This window comes from Heteronotia binoei, chromosome 4 (assembly GCF_032191835.1).
Source record: "Heteronotia binoei isolate CCM8104 ecotype False Entrance Well chromosome 4, APGP_CSIRO_Hbin_v1, whole genome shotgun sequence".
NCBI lineage: Eukaryota > Metazoa > Chordata > Lepidosauria > Squamata > Gekkonidae > Heteronotia > Heteronotia binoei.
Window position 1 is genome coordinate 25,433,972 of NC_083226.1, and position 20,258 is coordinate 25,454,229.

The following is a 20,258-nucleotide window of genomic DNA, read 5'->3' on the forward strand; positions in this document are numbered from 1 at the left end:
AGTTTGTCATAACGCCCAAACCACAAACTATGGTTTCTTTTCTTCCCTCCAAAATAGAACTCCAAGCCACAGTCTTACTGTGCTTTCAAATCCTGGTTTGGTGGGAAGAGCACAAACCAGTTTGTGGCTCAGATGTAATGGTAATCTATGATCTGCTGCAAAAGTATAATTATGGAGCTGTGCATGAGAAGAGAAGGGAGGGAGTGCATGAGTCTAGTAATGCCCCAGGCTCCAATGTAATGACAAAACAAGATGTGCTGTTATGCCCTTTGAGAATGTAATCTCTTTCCAGATTCTCATGAAGTTCCACTCGTATATTTATGTTACAACAGCATAAACACTCTCATTGCTGTTTTGTCCCAAGATACCCTCCTAACTACATTGCGATACTTGTTTTATGGCGCCAAACCAATACACCACCATAAATGCTAACATCCTCATTTGCCGCAACTAGCACATTCTAGTAAACTCATCTGAAACAATATTTCATAAATGTAACACACCGGTTGCCATAACAACGAGGTTATCTCTTCTGTCTTGCAAAACTGAAGAGATCACTTTCCACTGGACCCTTGAAATGAAAGAAAGATAGGATACAGCACATTCCATTTCAACCATAACATTTGACAAGATGAGATGAATCTTATTCAGCAATTGAATAGCCACAGGAAACAGTAAAAAAGTTCTTTTTACAGCAAAGAAAGTTTTCAATTTTAAGTGCGGAATTCTAAAAATGTGTTTCCTCAGTGTTACTTCTTCCCAGCCCCCTGGTCTCAGGGATCTGAGGAAATATGGCTGCCACCTTGAAACAACCTAGGACAAGTCCTTTTCACTCTCCTGCTGCAGATATTCCTACCCTGGTCATGGGATGTGGTGGTGGGGTGTAAGCAGGGAGTGGGGGGGGGGGGGGCGCTCACTATGGGAGTGCCGATCCATGCAGCAAGCCTACCATGTCAATCCATTCTTATGGGCGGCACTTTAAGATAAAGCATCAAAAAAAACCGTTGCCCCAAAGAAATAACGAAACTTACGGTTTAAAACTTGAATGGCCAAAATAGGTCTTCAGGCAGCTGATTTGCTTATCATTTGGTCCAGGTAAGGAGGAATCTTTGAGGGAAACATGAAACAATATTTAGCACCGGCAAAAATAGAAGTAAGAGAGGAATCTATTTTATTTTACAAAATTTATATCCTGCTTTGTTGCCCTTGCAAGGGTCACCAAGGCAGGTAACAAATTAGAAGTGCAATGATTTGGGAGACTGAAAAAAACCAGAGCTTTTCCTTTCAATTTCTGACCTACCATTTAAAAGCATGGGGCAAAATGCAAACAAATGTCAAGTTTTTAAGTCTCATTTTAAGCCCACCATATTTTTCCCCCCTAAATCAATGAGATTGAAGTATGCTCAGTCTTGGCTGGATCATACCCATAATTTGGTAAAGAAACTAAAGCCGATCTGAATGTCTATTTTTAGCATGTAAGGAGAGCTTTTCAGAGACCTACAGATATCACAAAATTCCTCCCCATGCCTTTTCTGCCTACTTGTTCATGGTTCCTGGTGATGGTAAGCATGTTTTTCATTGCTGCTCAGCACCAGGCCCCCCCCCATTTTTTTTACATGGCAAAACACCCAAGTAAGGGCAGGAAGCTTCATTTTTGTCATGGTTTGGCCAGCAAGAGTAATTCTGTCCCACTCAAGGGGAGGAGGGAAGAAAGGACAGCAAATTGGGTGACACAGCCCTGAAATATACTATTAAACATAATCATACTGACTCCACAGACTGCAGGGTTTCACCTACATACAACTCAAGATTTCGGCAAAGATGAAGAGAAAGCAAGGATGTTCATATCTGAACGCTCTGAAGGACAGATTGGATTCTGAATAGTCATCTTTCCTGTGTCAATTTTCCATTATGAAAACATGAAACAGCTGAATCAGATAAATTTGTAGGATAAGTTTCCAAGGTGGTGATAAATAGATAATCAACAACAGGTTCAGAAAATGCTTCCCAAGCTCATCCAAAAGAAACCTCACCAGAAATTAAAGTGCCAAACAGCCTGCCTTTACAGTTTACCTGCAACTTTCTCTAACACTGGTAGAAGCCACTGGCACCCTGAAAGCCAGTTAGGTTCAGATTTACTTTGGCTGCAACATCACAAACTGATAATCCCTAGATGTCTTCATCTCTGCATTTTGATACATTAAATACAAAGGCCTCTGTACATGTCTATGTCTGTTTCTCATGTCCAGGATCCAGGGAGCCCGAGGGGGATTTCTCCACCCTTTAAATGGCAAATCACCCATATCATATAACAAAATACTTTGGAAAGACCACTCAGTGTGAAAACAAGTTTTACCTGTGGCATGGTGAGTTGCCATATAAAAAGACATGCCCAAAATTGCAGCATGGTCACTTAGATACATTCTAGCAAATTCCATATTGCTTTTCAGAATTTACCCCAGCTTTCTTCTTCCTCCTCAATGCCTTCATCTTCATCGTCTGCAACAGCATCATCTGGTCTCCTTGTTTCAGCCAGTCGGGAGGCCGCACAACCTTCAGGTTGCTTGCCTACACCTTCTAAAGACTGGGAGACAGAACGGATGAATTAACACACCTTAGATCAAAAGACTTAAATAAACAGAGGCTCAGTATTATGCAGTCATAAAAGAGGATTGTTTGCTTAAGGTTGCTAAAAAACGCTATACAAATCACACTATACTTTGCATGAGAAGTTTTCATTAGTAATCCTGTTTCTATCATAGATATGACTGCTTTTATTATATTCATGATAACAGTCAATTGTTGTACTATGGAATATATTAGTCTATTATGTTATTGTTTATTTCTGTTATTATTCTGTTTATTGTTTATTTTGATATTTTATTATTCTGTTCATTATTGTTTATTTAGTCATTGTTATTACATTATGTTATATGTTAGTTCATATTTTGTGTGATAATACACACCTATACATACGGGAGAATTTTTCATTAGTCATCAACAGCATTGCAATGTCTTTCTCCTTCTGTGCCAGAAAAAGCTTTACCTGCTTAATAGCACCCAGCACAAACAAACAGGTAAAGCACCTGTGGCACAGATTTAGTAAGAACTGTCTCACCAGATCAGAGCCAAGAAAAGCAGGCAACTGTGTTACCTTGTTATCACCATGTTTTCTAATTCTGTAATCCAGTCTTTGTTGTGCATCTTACACTGCTTTTAGCACCCTGTTTTAAAATTGCGTAAGCTACCTGAAGTCTCGGTGAGAAAGGTGGACTATCAATAAATCTTCAGCAAAGCCACGTTTGAGACAGATGCTTTAAAGCAAGGGTGTCAAACTCATGAAGGTCAGATCTGACATAAATGAAACCTTGTTGGACTGGGCCAAGTTGGGTTTGCATGGGCCATGTTGGACCGGGCCATATGTGTACCTATTTAAGATTAGATAGCAGAGATATAAACTTAATAAAGGACACAAACACAATTAAATATTTTTTTTAAAAAAAAACATTTAAAATGTTAGCAGTTGTTGGTCTTAAAGGTGTTTTCTTTGTATCTCTCCCATGGGATCCAGGGAACTCCCATGGAATCCAAAGGAAGCTCCAGCTCTTTCCATTCTTCCCCAGGGGACCAAGAGGGGGAGAAGCTTTAGCCAATAGAAGGAAGTAGCTCTGCTGTGTGATTGAGAGAGCCTGGAAAAACAAGCTCTGCCTCCCACCCCCCCTTCCTCCCCAAGGGAGAAACCACAGCCAATGGAAAAAATAGAGGTTTTGCTCTGTAGCTCCTGTGCAACTGAGCAAGCCTTGCAAAGCAAGCTGTGATGCAAAAGGAAGCAAGAGAAAGGGAGAAGGAAGCAGATGACAGCCAGTTGCTTGGGGGCCTAACAGGAGCCCTCCAAGGGCCTGATTCAGCCCCCGAGCTGTTTTGACACCCCTGCTTTATTGACTTCAATTCAAACACACATTCTCTGTTTTACAAAGCCTATTCCTATCCTGCCCAACACATTCTATTTTAAACTTTCTCTCCCAAGATGTTCTGTTCAAAAATCCTTCTGGAAAAGCAGAATGGCATAGAAGCAGAATGGTCTCAACATATCCTCTCAGTTCTATCAGGAATCCAGCCCATCCATGTATAAAAACCCACCATAAATATTGTGAATAATAATGTTCCGGCAATATTTAATACTGTCGATTTTCTGAATAAGACTAGTCAGTGGCAATACTCCCTTCAAGCTGTGGAGTCTTGTGAGCAAAAATACTACTTCATGAGTTGCTGGCATTAAAGTTGTGATCTACTGAATAAATTAGTTTGCTCTAGGGCTATTTTCCGTGAGCGAAGACAAAAATGTGTGCGCTGGAGGCTAAAAAACTGTGAGCTAGCTCAGCTGAGAGGGAACACTGGTCAGCGGTTGGATGAAAGGCTGCCTGGAGCCCCTTGCTTCAAAATTTCTGAAAGTAAAATGCACATGAGCCAACAATATAAATCAGAAAGGAAAGAGGCAGTCGTTTTAATGCAGCCTTATGTTCAATGGGATGAAAAAAATTAATGCTCCTTGAAATAAAATTGAAGTGCTGAACAGAAGCGATGGATGGAACTAAATTCAGTCCATTCATCAATTTCTACCAGTGTCAAGGTTTATCTCGGGGGGGAAATGCAAGAACAGGTAACAAAGCCTCCAGGCAGAAAAAATCCCTAGCTATGATTTAACAAAAAGAGCTGCCTGCAAATTCCTTGAGATACCTTGCAAAAATATCATGCAATTTCCATTATATTTTACTAAGGACAGGAGAGAGACTACAAAAATGAGAAGCATTAACATTTCCCATCAGATCTCAGAAGCTAAACTGGGTGGACCCTGGCTGGTAGTTGGATGGGAGACCACCAAGGAATATCAGGGTTGTGACATGGAGGCAGGCAATGGCAAACGACCTCTCAATGTCTCTTGCCTTGAGAACCCTACAGAGATTGCCTAAATTGGCTGTGACTTGAAAGCACTTTCAACCACCAACATTTCCCCAGAAATCTCTTCTATAGATTACACGCACAGGAGCCAGGGCTGAAAGAAACAGCTCATTCAGTATATACAGTGTACACACTGGCATCCTGTTAAAAATAACAGCAGCATGTTATAGTGCAGGGGTGGCCAAACTGCAGCTCGGGAGCCACATGTGGCTCTTTCCCACATATTGTGTGGCTCTCACTGCAAACCATCAGCTGGCTTGGAGAAGGCATTTCTCTCTTTAAATCACTTCTCCACGCCAAGCCAGCCAGTAGCTTGAACAATGCATTTAAAGTTGTTTTCCTTCCACCTCTCCCTCCCTCCAAAATCTTCCTTCCCTTCCTCTCTCCCTCCAGCTCTCAAACATCTGACATTTATGTCTTGTGGCCCTCAAACATCTGACATTTACTATATGTGGCTCTTGGCCACCTCTGTTACAGTGCATACAACCCATGCATACATCCCTGAGGGCCGGCTACAGCAGAAGGAAAGAGGGCTCCAGTAAGCTCTAAAACTATCCTTGGGAGAAGAAAGGTGGGGTTGGGCTCATGCCCTCACTTTCCAGAAAATAATCTTGCATCTAAAGACATAAATATTAGTAAAGGAGCAGCTATAGCAATGCCGCAACCCACTTGATATTATGGCTTACCTTAGTGAAAACTCAAGAGAGAAATATTTGGATGATACCATAAGGAACACTGGATCATAAGGAACACTGGATCATGTTATATATTTGAACTGGACTATACAAATTTTAGCAAATTGATGGAGTAAGTTAATTGCTACTGGAACTAGTTTATTAATTGCTATTGGAACTAATTTATTATCAAATATATATAAGGAATTGGGGGGGGGCTTTTTGGGTTGATTGGAATTAGGGTCTAGTTAGACGGAGTGAGAAGAGGGAGCAACTAGATACCAGCTTTGTTTGTGATTTTATTCCAGCTGCTACCGGCGAGGAATGGCCGGCTCAGGGATTCCAGTGCTCCTGGGGAGGGGGAGGTATGGCGGTGGGAGCAGATATTATAAGGGAGGAGGACAGAGACAAGTCGGTGCTCGGCCCTCCTCCAATCTGCGGCCCATCCCAAGGGTGACAGGTAGTAGGGCCAGGTGTAACCCGCCTCCGTCATTGGTGCTATGCAACGCCAGGTCCATTAATAATAAGACCTCAATTCTCCGAGAGTTCATGCTCGAGCAGAATATGGACCTGGCTTGCGTGACCGAGACCTGGACCCGGGAGAGTGATACAGTAGCCCTCTCGCAAGCCGCTCCCCCAGGTTACTCGGTCTTCCACCAATCGCGGACTAGCGGGCGGGGGGGAGGAGTGGCATTATTTGCACGGGAGGCTTACTCCTTCAGGGCGCTCCCGGCCCCAAAGATTGAGGGCATTGAATGTGCCGGTCTGGCATGGGGGATGGAGAGGGGTTGGCGATTTGGCTGGTGTACCGTACGCCTAACGCACCGGCCAACGCCTTACCGTCCCTGCTCGAGGTGGCGACAGGCTGGGCGCTGGAGCACCCAAGGCTGATAATCCTGGGTGACTTCAACGTCCATGCTGATGACCCGTCCTCCAGTCAGGCGACGGACCTAGTGTCTTCCATGGCGACACTGGGACTCTCTCAATTTGTTGTAACCCCCACTCACCAGGCAGGACACATGTTAGACCTGATCTTCGCGGCCGGGATTACAGTGAGCGATATAACTGCAGAGGTAGTGCCATGGTCGGATCACTTCGCTCACAAGGCCCGTGTAAGTATGCCCCCCCAAACCTGTTTAGGCGAAGAGCCAATTATGGCTCGCCCGCGGAGCCAAATGGACCCGGAACGGTTCCAGATGGCTCTGCGGGATCCCTGGCCCTCTGGCGACTCCCTCGATGGCCTGATTGAGACTTGGAATAGCCGGCTCTCTAGGGCCATTGAGGAGATCGCACCTCGGCGCCCTCTGCGACCTCGGACTAAGCTGGCTCCGTGGTACACCCCGGAATTACGCCAGCTGAAACAAGGCCTTAGACGGCTAGAGAGGCAATGGCGGCGTACCCGTGACGAGGCGATTAGAACATCCTATAGGAAGTTTATGAAGTCCTATGAGATGGCAATCAAGGCCGCAAAGAAAACATACTTTGCGGCTAAGATTGCATCTGCAAATTCGCGCCCAGCCCAATTATTTAGAATAATTCGGAACCTGACTACATTGCCTCAAGGCAATTCAAAAGCTAAGGAATTGGAGATAGGCTGCGAGGCCTTTGCGAAATACTTTGCGGATAAGGTCCAATCGCTCCGCCAGGACTGCCCCGCCAATTTAGAGGCAGTAAGTGGACTCGAAGCCCAATGCGTGTCTTCGGATTTAACTCTGGATTGCTTCGACCCGCTCAGCTTGGAGGAAGTCGACAGAATTCTTGGCACTGCACGATCCACGACTTGTGACCTGGACCCATGCCCCTCCTGGCTAATTAAGGCCTGCCAGGAGGAATTAAGATATCCTATACGGGATATTATAAATCGATCCCTTTCAGAAGGTGTTTTTCCAACACCCCTGAAAGAGGCATTGGTCCACCCTCTCTTGAAAAAACCGTCATCAGACCCGGCCGAATTGGCACACTACCGGCCGGTCTCAAATCTGCCCTTTTTGGGCAAGATTATCGAGAGGGCAGTGGCGATGCAGTTACAGGAATTTCTGGAGGACGCTTCCGTCTTAGATCCATGCCAGTCCGGCTTCCGCCCGGGTCATGGGACGGAAACAGTCCTGGTCGCCCTCATGGATGACCTCCGACGACAACTGGATCGAGGCGGCTCGGCGGTATTGCTGTTGCTAGACCTATCGGCTGCGTTCGATATGGTCGACCATCAGCTGCTGACCCGCCGCCTCGCCGACGCAAGAATTCGGGGGCTAGCCTTACAGTGGCTCTCCTCCTTTCTTGACGGTCGGGGACAAAGGGTGGCAATCGGGGGGGAGCTGTCGCAGAGGCACCCACTTCATTGTGGAGTGCCTCAGGGAGCAGTTCTCTCCCCGATGTTGTTTAACATCTTTATGCGCCCCCTTGCCCAGATTGCACGGAGGTATGGGCTGGGCTGTCATCAATATGCAGATGACACCCAGCTCTATCTACTGATGGACGGCCGGACTGGTGATGTCCCAACAAACTTGGACCGGGCATTACAAGCTGTGGCTGACTGGCTCAGGCTGAGCGGGCTGAAGCTGAATCCGGCGAAGACTGAGGTCCTTTGCGTGGGCCGTGGCGGGCCGGGAGGGGAGATCACCTTACCGGCCTTTGACGGTGCGCCACTGGTACCAGTGCGCAAAGTCAAGAGCCTGGGAGTGCTACTGGAATCCTCTTTATCAATGGAGGCCCAAGTAGCTGCCACTGCTAGATCCGCCTTCTTTCATCTTAGGAGAGCGAGGCAGTTGGCCCCCTTCCTGGAACGCACCGACCTAGCAACTGTGATCCACGCAACGGTCACTTCGAGATTAGACTACTGCAATGCCCTCTACATGGGGCTGCCCTTATACCGAACACGGAGGCTTCAGGTAGTCCAGAACGCGCCGGCCAGGCTGCTGGAGGGACTACCACGGTGGGAAACTGCACGGCCTGGGCTGCGGGATCTACATTGGCTGCCGGTTGTCTACCGTGTTCGCTATAAGGTGCTGGTTATCACCTTTAAAGCCCTATATGGCCGAGGACCTGCCTACCTAAAGGACCGCCTCTCCCCATATGTGCCCCAGAGAGCACTGAGATCCAGCTCACAGAACTTACTGACAATCCCTGGGCCAAGAGAAGCCAGGCTGAGGGCCACTAGGGAGCAGGCCTTCTCGGTGATAGCCCCTCGTTGGTGGAACGACCTTCCGGAGATGGTGCGAGCCCTGCGGGACTTGAACCAATTCCGCAGGGCTTGCAAAACATGTCTCTTTCAGCTGGCCTTTGAGATGGAACCCGACTAATTTGATGAATGGACAACTAGTCATCTTGTGGATATCACGACTACAGCATTTAGCACCTATTTTATTATATATTTAACTTTTAAATAATTTTTACTGTAACTGATATTTAAAATTGTTTATGTTGTTTTATGATTCATGGGATTCCCATGTCTGTCAGCCGCCCTGAGCCCGCCTCGGCGGGGAGGGCGGGATATAAAAATAAAATATTATTATTATTATTATTATTATTATAACAACTGATCGACTCATAACTGTCCAGTGTGAATCACATACAGTTTATAAAGAAGTTTGACTTTTAATCTCCATTGAAATACTGACTACTTCGCAAAAGAGAGTATTTCCACAACAGATAAGTCAACCAACCGTATTCTAAGCGTTCCCCCCCTCCAAAAAAAAAAAAGGGACATTGTTTACAGACCCAAGACACTGCATCTCGGGAATCTCATCAGCTGGATTTACCTTATTTTCAGGACAAATTAGACTGAACAGAGAGACAAATACACTTAGAGACCATATAGTTAGCTTGTAAGTTGGCACCATACAGTACAACACAACTTGCCTACAAGCTGCCAAGAAGTTTAAGCAAAACAGAGCTGCGTTCCAAAGCCGCTGTTAATGTTATTTATCAGTATATATATATCAACCTTATTTTGCCTTTCTTCCAGTGAGTACAAGACAGAATACATATAAAGCCCTACACCGGGGGCACCCAAACCTGGGGTGCCATGGCACCCTGTCACCTTTCCTGAGGCCTGCCAAGCATTTTCAGAAAGTGGATGGGGCCAGGTGTGGCATTTGCCCAGCTGTGGCTCATACCTTTAACAAAGACCATGTGCATTAAACCAGAAACAGTCAACATCTTCCAGCAACATTTATATTTAGACTTTTAACTAGCTGAAAACACTTTTCATAAAGAGTTTCAGAGTTTACTATTATAGCCGTCTTTAGACCAGTCATACAAAAAGAAAATACCAATATACAGGATTCCAAGATTTTAAAATACTTAAAAAACATTTAAAAACCAAGTTTAAATTTTTTTTTTTGCTGACATCTAGTACCATAACCACCTACTCTCTAACATAAGAACATAAGAGAAGCCATGTTAGATCAGGCCAATGGCCCATCCAGTCCAACATTCTGTGTCACACAGCGGCCAAATATATATATATATATATATATATATATATATATATATATATATATATATATATATATATATATATATATATATATACACACACACACACACACACACACACTGTGGCTAATAGCCACTGATGGACCTCTGCTCCATATTTTTATCTAACCCCTTCTTGAAGGTGGCTATGCTTGTGGACGCCACCACCTCCTGTGGCAGTGAATTCCACATGTTAATCACCCTTTGGGTGAAGTAGTATTTCCTTTTATCCGTTTTAACCTGTCTGCTCAGCAATTTCATCGAATGCCCACGAGTTCTTGTATTGTGAGAAAGGGAGAAAAGTACTTCTTTCTCTACTTTCTCCATCCCATGCATTATCTTGTAAACTTCTATCATGTCACCCCTCAGTCGACGTTTCTCCAAGCTAAAGAGCCCTAAGCGTTTCAACCTTTCTTCATAGGGAAGGTGTTCCAGCCCTTTAATCATTTTAGTTGCCCTTTTCTGAACTTTCTCCAATGCTATAATATCCTTTTTGAGGTGCGGCGACCAGAACTGCACACAGTACTCCAAATGAGACCGCACCATCGATTTATACAGAGGCATTATGATACTGGCTGATTTGTTTTCAATTCCCTTCCTAATAATTCCCAGCATGGCGTTGGCCTTTTTTATTGCAAACGCACACTGTCTTGACATTTTCAGTGAATTATCTACCATGACCCCAAGATCTCTCTCTTCGGCAGTCTCTGCCAGTTCACACCCCATCAACTTGTATTTGTAGCTGGGATTCTTGGCCCCAATGTGCATTACTTTGCACTTGGCCATATTGAACCGCATCTGCCACGTTGACGCCCACTCACCCAGCCTCAACAAATCCCCAGGGCTTGGTGTCAGGGTGTGTGGCCTAATATGCAAATGATTCCTGCTGGACTTTTTCTACAAAAAAAGCCCTGAGCAAAGAATTTCCATAACCTAAATATCACCATACAGAAACTGGCTACTTGGTAGGCAATCTTGGAGTATCTGATAGAAGAAATTCAAGTGTAGCTTTTTCTGGAAGGCCTGAAATGAATTTTTTTTCAATCTGAGGGGTGATGATCTAACATGCCACATAATATGGGCATATGAAAAACATGTACTCTGTAGTCTCAGCCTCCCTTAACAAAGAGGTACGGAGCCTTTCTGTGAAAGGGATATTCTTATATTTTCCTTCAAGTACAGCAGAAGGGAGGGCTTATAAAGACTGATTTAAAAGCTTAGTTATGCTGCAATGAGAGCATATGGATTTTAAATGCAATGATACCCTAGTGACCAGAGTATTAAAAAATGGCAACTTGCCCACTAAATGCAGCAGCAGAGGGGACAGAGAGCTCCTTATACCAAGTCAGACCAGTTTGTTCACTTAACCCAGTACTGCTTCATCTGACTTGCCTTAGCACTCCAAGCCTTGGATCATACCCAATAACTCTGCTCATTACACAGTACATTATTTTTAAACATTCAAAACGTTCTTCTGCAGAAAATAAGTACACTTGGAAAACCTACTTTAACCATCTCTGTTTCCAATTCATCATCACTTTCAATGTTGAAAGAATTCTCTTCCTCCTCTACGACACTTAAATCCTGAAAAGAAAATTTCTCAGTGAGCCAATTTCATTAGCATTCCCTTCATCTCACTGTAAAGAAGAGAAGCAAGACATCCCCTTTTTTTAAATACTTAACGAACCAGGTTTTACAGTTGTGTCTTTAAATATCTCTCCCACATAACAGAGAGATTAGGGGGAAGTGCAAGCTAAACTAAATTACACAATCTGAAGTTAAATTGAAGAGGTGCTTTAAAAAAAACTCTGAAACTTACTTTCTCAAGAATGTAAACAGTATTTGAACATTTTTGGATTTTAGCAGGAAGCATCCAACAACAAAAGCTGTAGAAGTGTATCAAAGGGCACAGAACAGAAGATGTGCATTAATCTTAGTAACTGAAGGGTGAAGCTGTCAGAAAGGCATATACCCCTGGGTTGGAAACTAACTTTTACTAGAGGGGCATATTTTGGAGTGAGCAAGGGATGAAGGACCTTATTCCCAATGGGAAACCAAAGCAGCTTATCAGGGGTGTCAAACTCATTTGTTAGGAGGGCCAGATCTGACATAAATGGGAATTTGTGGGGCTAGGCCATGCATGTCATAAAATGTAATGCTAGACAGTGGAGATATAAACTTTATAAAGGACACAGACAAACATAATATATCAATTTTTTACTTGAAATACAAATATGTTTAAAACTCTTGTGATATTTTGTTTAAAATGGAAAGGAGGGGAATACATGGGTTTTGGCAATATAATTTTAAAAATAAAACATCAAGAAAAAGCATAAGGATCACAGCAGAAACTAAAAATATAAAATGCTCTAAGCCTAGGAAAACATGAAATGGCTGGACATTGCAAGCTTCTCCCCCTGCTCTACCCAAAGTGATAATGACTCTGCAGTGTAATGTTCCCCTTTGGCTGTGGATTCCCAGGTTAGAGTACTCACTCAGGCACCCACTCTGAAGTCCACTCAGCAGAGACAAGCTGGCTCAAAACATCAACCCCTTATTTGCAAGGAGGCAACTGCAACAAACCTGGAAAGTGAAACTACTTGAGCTCCACTCCACTGAAATTTATTGCATTTTTTTTTTTTTGCAATTTTGTGAGCCCAGAAGAGCTTCCAGACAAAGCAAGAGGCAAAGAACTTCAGCAGCCTCAATCTTCAAAGGGTGAGGACAGGTGGAGGACGGAGGGGAGAAAAGAGCCTCAGGCCAGATTAAAGTCATGGGCAGGCCAGTTTTGGTCTGCGGGTCATACATTTGACACCTCTGGCTTACATTGTTCTCTCCTCTCCTCTAGTCCATTTTATCCTCACAACCCTGTGAGGTAGATTATGCTGAGAGCATGTGACTGACCAAAGGAAACCCAGCAAGCTTTCATAGCAAGAGCAGTGATTCGAACCTGGGTCTTCAAGATCCTGGTCTGACTTTCCAACTACTTCATCCTCCCTGCCCCATTAATTTCTGTGGGGTCTGGAACACGGCTCTTCAAATCTGTCCTTGGCAGGATCAACAGCCATAGAATCATAGAGTTGGAAGGGACTTCCAGGATCATCTAGTCCAACCCCCACTGAAGCCTTAGACCTATGCACACATTTTATAGCATTTGGCTAAGGTGAATAATAAGAGAAAGTTCTAGTAAAGCCTTGTTGAGCCAACATGGTGTAGTGGTTAAGAGCAGCGAACTAACATGGAAAACTGGGTCTGATTCCCCACTTCTCCAGATGCAGCCAGCTGGGTGACCTTGGGTTAATCAAAGTTCTCTCCGAACTCTCTCAGCCTTTCTCATTAAGACTCAAGGCAGATTACAGAGCCTCAATCACTGCAATCAATAGTATGAGATATGTAATAAGCAATGTACTAGGATGAATCCTCACCAGGTGGAAGCAATCCTTAACTGGGCTTTCTGTTGCCTATCCTTAGTATGGATAGTTGAAGCAATAAATTGTTTGTGCAAGGTTCATTCTAGAAAGCAAAGAGCACAGATGACATATGCAGATGACACCCAGCTCTATCTGCTAATGGACGGCCGGCCCGCCTCCAGCCCGGGGAACCTGGACCAGGCCTTACAGGCTGTTGCAACGTGGCTTAGGCTGAGTGGGCTGAAGTTGAACCCGGCGAAGACAGAGGTTCTCTGTGTGGGTCGTGGCGCTCTGGGGAAGGAAATATCTCTCCCAGCCTTCGACGGTGAAGAGCTTGGGTGTTTTACTGGAGCCTTCATTATCAATGGAGGCCCAGATAACAGCCACTGCCAAGTCAGCATTTTTCCATCTGAGGCGGGCGAGGCAGTTGGCCCCTTTCCTAGAGCGTCAGGACCTAGCAACGGTGATCCATGTGACGGTCACCTCAAGACTGGACTACTGTAACGCCCTCTACATGGGGCTGCCTCTGTGCCAGACCCGGAGGTTGCAGCTAGTGCAGAATGCGGCGGCCAGGCTGTTGCTAGGTCTCCCAAGATGGGAGCATATACGGCCGGGGCTACGCGAACTGCACTGGCTGCCGATTGTATACCGGGTCCAGTACAAAGTGCTGGTCATCACCTTTAAAGCCCTATATGGCCGAGGACCAACCTACCTGAGGGACCGTCTCTCCCCGTACGAGCCCCAGAGAGCACTGAGGTCAGTAGGGAAAAACAAATTGACCATCCCTGGGCCAAAAGAAGTTAAACTTCAGAATACACGCAGACGGGCCTTTTCTACTGCGGCCCCATACCTTTGGAATCAGCTCCCAGAGGAGGTGCGGGCCCTGTGGAGCCTTGATCAGTTCCGCAGGGCCTGCAAGACCACCCTCTTCAAGCTGGCGTTTATGAATTGCTGAATTATAAGTGTGTAACAAAGGAAAACGCCAAAACAGTCCGGTTCAGGATCTTGCTATTATTATGTCAACTGACAGGGATAGCGTCAAACAACAATGTTACTGTCAGATTTAGTAATTTAGTAATGTTTTAATTGATTGGTTTTAATATGTTAATTTAATGTTTTTATTTACTGTATTGTTTATTTACGGATGCTGTTAGCCGCCCTGAGCCTGCTTTGGCAGGGGAGGGCGGGATACAAATAAAATTTTACTTTACTTACTTTTACTTACACAGAGGGGCATGAATGCCAACCCTGTTCAGCTTCTGAGATATGAGAGCAGGCTAGAATGGGTCAATCCAGCTCAGAATTATTTCTACAGCCAGTTTCAATCCAATTTTCTGCTCCATCGATTTCATGGAAAACTGAACACAGGATCACTGATGCCAGGGGGCACCCAAGTTCTCCAGTGCTTGGAGCTGGCTCAAAACCTTGAACCAGAGTGGCCATGAGCAGTGGCCTCTCTAAGCTGAGTTAGCGTGAGCTAGCTCACAGAGTTTTAGCCTCCGGCTCACACATTTTTGTCTTAGCTCAGGAAGGATGACCCCAGAGCACAATAATTTATGCAGTGACTCAGAACTTTAATGCCTGTAGCTCACAACTTTAATGCCAATAGCTCAACAAAGTAGAATGTTTGCACACAAGACTCTGCAGCTTAGAGGGAACATTGGCCACGACTACTGCAACAGCTCTTGGAAAGGGCACCTTGGCATCACAGCAGTGTCATTTAAGTGGCATTTGCAATTAGGCAGATGGTGAGTGCCTGTAGCTGTGGCAGGTGAACGCTAGTGGCCATGGAATTAACTTCGGTACCCCAGAGGCTGACATGACACTATAAAATTTCTAGGTTCATAACTCACTTGTAATGTTGCTTTAGCTGTGCTGCAGAAGCCCAGACTGAGATCAAGCTGTTGGCAGATCAAAAAAAATTGTTTTCTCAACAAAGTTAATTATCCATGTACAATTTTACCTCCGACAAATATGTTGCTTCATTTAGCAGCTCTTCCTGGGCCAGACGCTCCAACATCTGAAGTTCATACTCAGTTACGTCCAGTGACATTAAGCAGTCTCTTTCTGCAGCTTCTTGAGGGCCTCTGTCTGAAGTGCGATCTACTTGTTTCTTCATATTAAGTTCTCCTTCTTTCATGGTTCCTTTTGGGACACCGGATAATTCATGATCTACGGAGTCACTGAAATCACCTATGGTCTTGGAATCCAATCCGGCTGTTTCTGTTTTTATTTCTTCACTATATTTACTTCCTGATTCTGCAACATTTTTCAGTTCTGTCTGGCAACTGGACTCAACAGCCAACGCTCTTCTTAAGGCCTCAATGTTTTCTGAAATACTAGTTAATATTTCTGCAGCTCTGGGGAAGAAGGATCAAAACATAAGAAAGTTCAAAATATGCTTGATGCGTTTAACTACCAGGGCTTTTTTTGTAGCAGGAATCCCTTTGCATATTAGGCCACACCTCCTTGATATAGCCAATCCTCCAAGAGTTTACTGTAGGCCCTGTAATAGGAACCCTGTAAGCTCTTGGAGAATTGGTTACATCAGGGAGGTGTGGCCTAATATGCAGGAGTTCAAGCTACAAAAAAACCCCTGCTAATTTATATTGGTGGCAGCAAGTACAACCAAATCACAGCTGACTTATGGCAACAGCTTGGGGTTTTCAAGGCAAGACATAAGCAGGTTTTCATACTGCCTACCTCTGCATAGCAACCCTCGACTTCCTTGGTGGTCCCCCATCCAAACACTAACAAGGGCCAATCCTGCTTAGCTTCCAAGTTCTGATGAGATCCCGCTAGCCTGAGCCATCCAGGTCAAGCCTTCTTTATATTGCAAAGACTCAAAATGTGATTCTATGTTTCAAATCATTCTAGAAGCAATAGAGAATATTCCAATTCCAAATACCTTTATTGGCATAGAAATAAAAAGTACTGCATAGCAAATTTACATGGAGTTTCAGCTATAAAAACCAGTCCAATATTAAGAAGGGGAGCTAGTCTTTTGCTCCCTGATTGTTATGGCAGCCAAAAGATACTTTGCAACCAGGCTTGTGATATGGGAACATTGGTCAGATAGTAGAAAAAAACTAACTTCACTTCAGGTAATCCATAAAAATTAGGTTTGATTATACAGTCCCACACTTACCCATAAAAATCACAATGAAGAAAGACATGGGCGACCATTTCACTGTGCCTTCCATTACATGGACAGACTCTATCCTGATAAGGGATGTTGGCAAACCTCCCAGACAATACCACTGAGGGTAGAACACTGAGTCTTGCTAACATAAAAGAGAGGCGTAACTGAGAAAGGTAGGCAACAGGCAGCCCATGATCTAGGAAGATACCAAATGCTAAAGGGGAACAAGTTTTATGTCCAGAAGAACAAAGGGACTGTTTCTCAATATCTAAGATTCTCTGTTTCAGGATTCTGAATGCCTGCGTTTCACTTAGCATACAAAGGTTGTCCAGGGGTACACACCTATGGAATCTATTTTCTTCTGGATCTGACTATACCAAGTGGAAACGAAGGAATCTGCTAGTATCATATGGATATAACTAGCACGGTCTGCCCTAAAGTGTAGGCGTAGCCAAAACTTTATAGTTAGTAGCCATGCCCTGGTCTCCATCAAATGGATTCCAGTCTCTAGGCACATTGCAGCATAGCTGACACAGTTGGGGACTTCTAAAATACGGCATAAAAATGCTGCCTGAACTTGCTCAAGTTGGAAATTGAGGGCGCAAACCCAAATGGGGATCCCGTATAACAACTGAGAAACTGTTTTAGCATTAAAAACATGAATAGCAGCTGGGACACAGAATAAATGATGCACCCTCTTCTTGCCAAGATATATTCACATATTCACACATGCATAGCATACTCCAAGATTTCCATTTCCAACTCTGGTTCTTGGTACCGCATCAGGGACAGCTCAAAGTCTCCTGACTTTCTGGAGGGCCTTTTAAGAGACTGCAAAAAGAATGGAGGTTTATGAAACCTTAGGGTAAGCGAGAAAAAACCTGCACCTGGCTTACTTGATCTCATCTAGAGGACTTACAGAGTTCTATACAGACAAAGATGTTACAGAGCCATTCTGCTAATGGCAACACCACCCTCTGACATAAGCAGCCTTCTACCAGAAGAAAAACCTGTGGAATTGGCAGAAGGCTCCTTGCACTGAAGGAAGTGGCTGCCGTTATCTGAATTAATCAGTAGGATCTAGACCTTTGGACTGAATTAAACGTTTAGTGGATAGGCAGCAATAAAAGAAACACAGAACTGTGACTTGCATTTAATAAATTAAAAGGAAATCAAAAACCAAGCAACAGATAACCTTTGAACATTTATGGGTTGTTCAGAAGAGTCCGGAAGGTGATGAGCCAAATCCATCATCTCTTCTGATAAAGAAGTTAATTCCTTCTTTATGTCATTCTGCAAAAGTACACCTCCTATTAAAAAAAAATCGAGGTAAGTGAAGAATTCTATGTCTTTTTAACACATATCATAGCACTCCTAGGTCCCAGATACCAGGCAGTGAAACATGATAAAACTCATGATTTCAATAGTTATTAGGTTAGCGTGCTTACATGATTAGGGATATTTAGACAGTAGTCATTGTTTATTTATATCCCTCTTAGGCTTTTTCAGAGGCAGGATACTGTAACATGTTTTATACACATCTCATGTTTGTTATCTTCAACTGTTTGTAAATCGCTACATCCTTACTATGAACTGCAAACATCCAAAGTATCTGAATGAGCCCTGAACTGCACGGATCCATGCTCAAGGTCTCTATGGATTGTCTGTTGGCATTTTCACAAGATATTAGTCTCCTGTGTTACAGAAATAATACAAATACCTCTTATAAAACATTTACCAACAAAACACCAGTGTCAGAGAAACACAGTGGCTTATGTTCTACCACCCTACTCAGCAAATCCTTCTTCCAGCCTACGGAATCTCCCTCCCACTTTCACTTCTGCCAAACTCTTCAGTTAGAGGTAGGCTTCAAACGCTGCTGAGCAGAGCAGTGGTATATGGAAAGTCTAGCAGTTATTTCATATGAAAATCTCTTTAGAGGCATGCAAGACACAGCTATTTACACTGGACATCAAAGTTCTTTATTAAAATCTATGGCCATGCCCATTGCATTACATAATTACGCAAAAAAACCACAGTTCTTAAAATTGTGCATTATCCAAGTTTTGCCTATCATGATGCCCAATACATTTTGAGGGAAAAGAACCCACAGAAACACCATGTAAGATGATGACAGAAGAGGAATATATTTATACTTTCCATTGTACAAATGGCTCACCTTCTTCTACACCAAGCCGCATTTGCTTAAGATTTTTCAGATTTGCCAGTTTTTGAAAAATGAGGAAGCCAGCCTGTGACAATACAAAGAAAACAAATCTCTATTCCATGGAAGTTAATTAGTGGCAGAAGTTTATATAAACAGGAGCCTATAACAATAGAAGAGTGAAAAAAAACAGAACTATGGAATTAATTATGGGCAGCAGCTTTTTTTTCATAGGACAGCATTAATTTGTCATTTGTTCCCCGAGAAGCTGTGTCCCTACAGAGAAGCAGTGTCTACAGTTTACTGTGGGTGGTGACTGTATGAATGGAGAGCTGCTGTGGTCATAGAATCTTAGGGACCTGGGAGACTTCCGGAAGATGGCGGAGTGAAGCGGAGCTCCTTTCTCTAGCTCGAGAAGGGACTCTGTTTGGGGGGCGACAGAGGGGGCTTTCCGGACGGGAGGCACCCCTAGCGGAGCTGTCAGGGGACGCTCCGGAGTCTGGAGGGCTTCTGGCTGATGGGGGGGAGCGGAGGTTCCCCACCCAGCACCGGTTTCCTCCTGGCCGTTGCCTCTCAACGCTTAGGCGCTTAACTGTGCTGCCGGAGTGAGGGAGAACGGAGAGAAAGCGTGACTTCAATCAGCTGTACCTTAAAGACTGTTCGAAAGCGGGTACTTACTCCCAGCTAGGTACTTAGCGTTTGAAGAAAAGGTCCTTTGGGTCGGTGGTCCGAGAGGCGCGGAAGCGGAGGTGTGGGGAAAACGGCGGTGAGCGGTGGTGAGTGGCGGCGCGCGTTTCGGGGGCTGGCCGAAGCCGCAAGCGGAATTGAAGATGGTTGTGGAGCTGTGCAAGATCGTGGTCGGGTGAGCGGAGCTGGTAGAAAGGGGCTTAAAGACAAGACGAGAAGCAGGAGTGAGGAGGGGGAAAAGAGGGACTAGATCGTTGTTGGCCCGGGAGAGGCATTTGCGGAAGCGAGCCGTAATGGCGGACGGGACCCACTTTGTTTATTAGGAAGGTGAGGAGCAAAGAGAAACACCAGTGGCTTCCCTGGGCTGAAGAATTTCCCCCCCCCTACCTACAGCTTCGTTTCGGCAAGATTTGGCGGTGGTCGGTGGTAGTTGGAATATATTTTTCTTTTCCTTTTTTCTTTCTTTTTTGCTCTGTTTTTGTATCCTGTGTTGAGGCTGAATATCTGAAAGGGTAAAGTGGCGGTTCTTAGCGGCATTTGCCGCGGCCGCGCTTTATCGAAGATCTGGGTGTTGTGTCTGGGTCGATAACTAGCAGGAGCAGAGAGAAATTGGAGCTTTGGTGGAGGCTTTGTTTTGTTGTGGCTTGTTTTGGCTTTTTTCCCGGACTCTCTTCTCTCCTGTGGTCTCTTCCAGAATAACTAGACTGTCAGAACCTTGGGGTTAGAATTGAATATAACAGGAACTG

The 20,258-nt window shown here is 44.4% G+C and overlaps 1 protein-coding gene across 5 annotated transcripts in view; it reads right to left on the reverse strand.

The window, feature by feature from the left end:
* WRN (WRN RecQ like helicase) overlaps positions 1-20,258 on the reverse strand; it is a 102,405-nt gene that overhangs the window by 63,570 nt on the left and 18,577 nt on the right. For all 5 annotated transcript variants that reach the window (XM_060236967.1, XM_060236971.1, XM_060236970.1 and 2 more), the window contains exons 6-12: positions 18,841-18,913; positions 17,857-17,971; positions 15,483-15,879; positions 11,616-11,693; positions 2,458-2,584; positions 1,032-1,107; positions 504-571 (exon numbers count right to left, since the gene is read on the reverse strand). In XM_060236967.1, the coding sequence (XP_060092950.1) occupies positions 504-571; positions 1,032-1,107; positions 2,458-2,584; positions 11,616-11,693; positions 15,483-15,879; positions 17,857-17,971; positions 18,841-18,913 (934 nt within the window). The remainder of the gene's footprint in view (positions 1-503; positions 572-1,031; positions 1,108-2,457; positions 2,585-11,615; positions 11,694-15,482; positions 15,880-17,856; positions 17,972-18,840; positions 18,914-20,258) is intronic.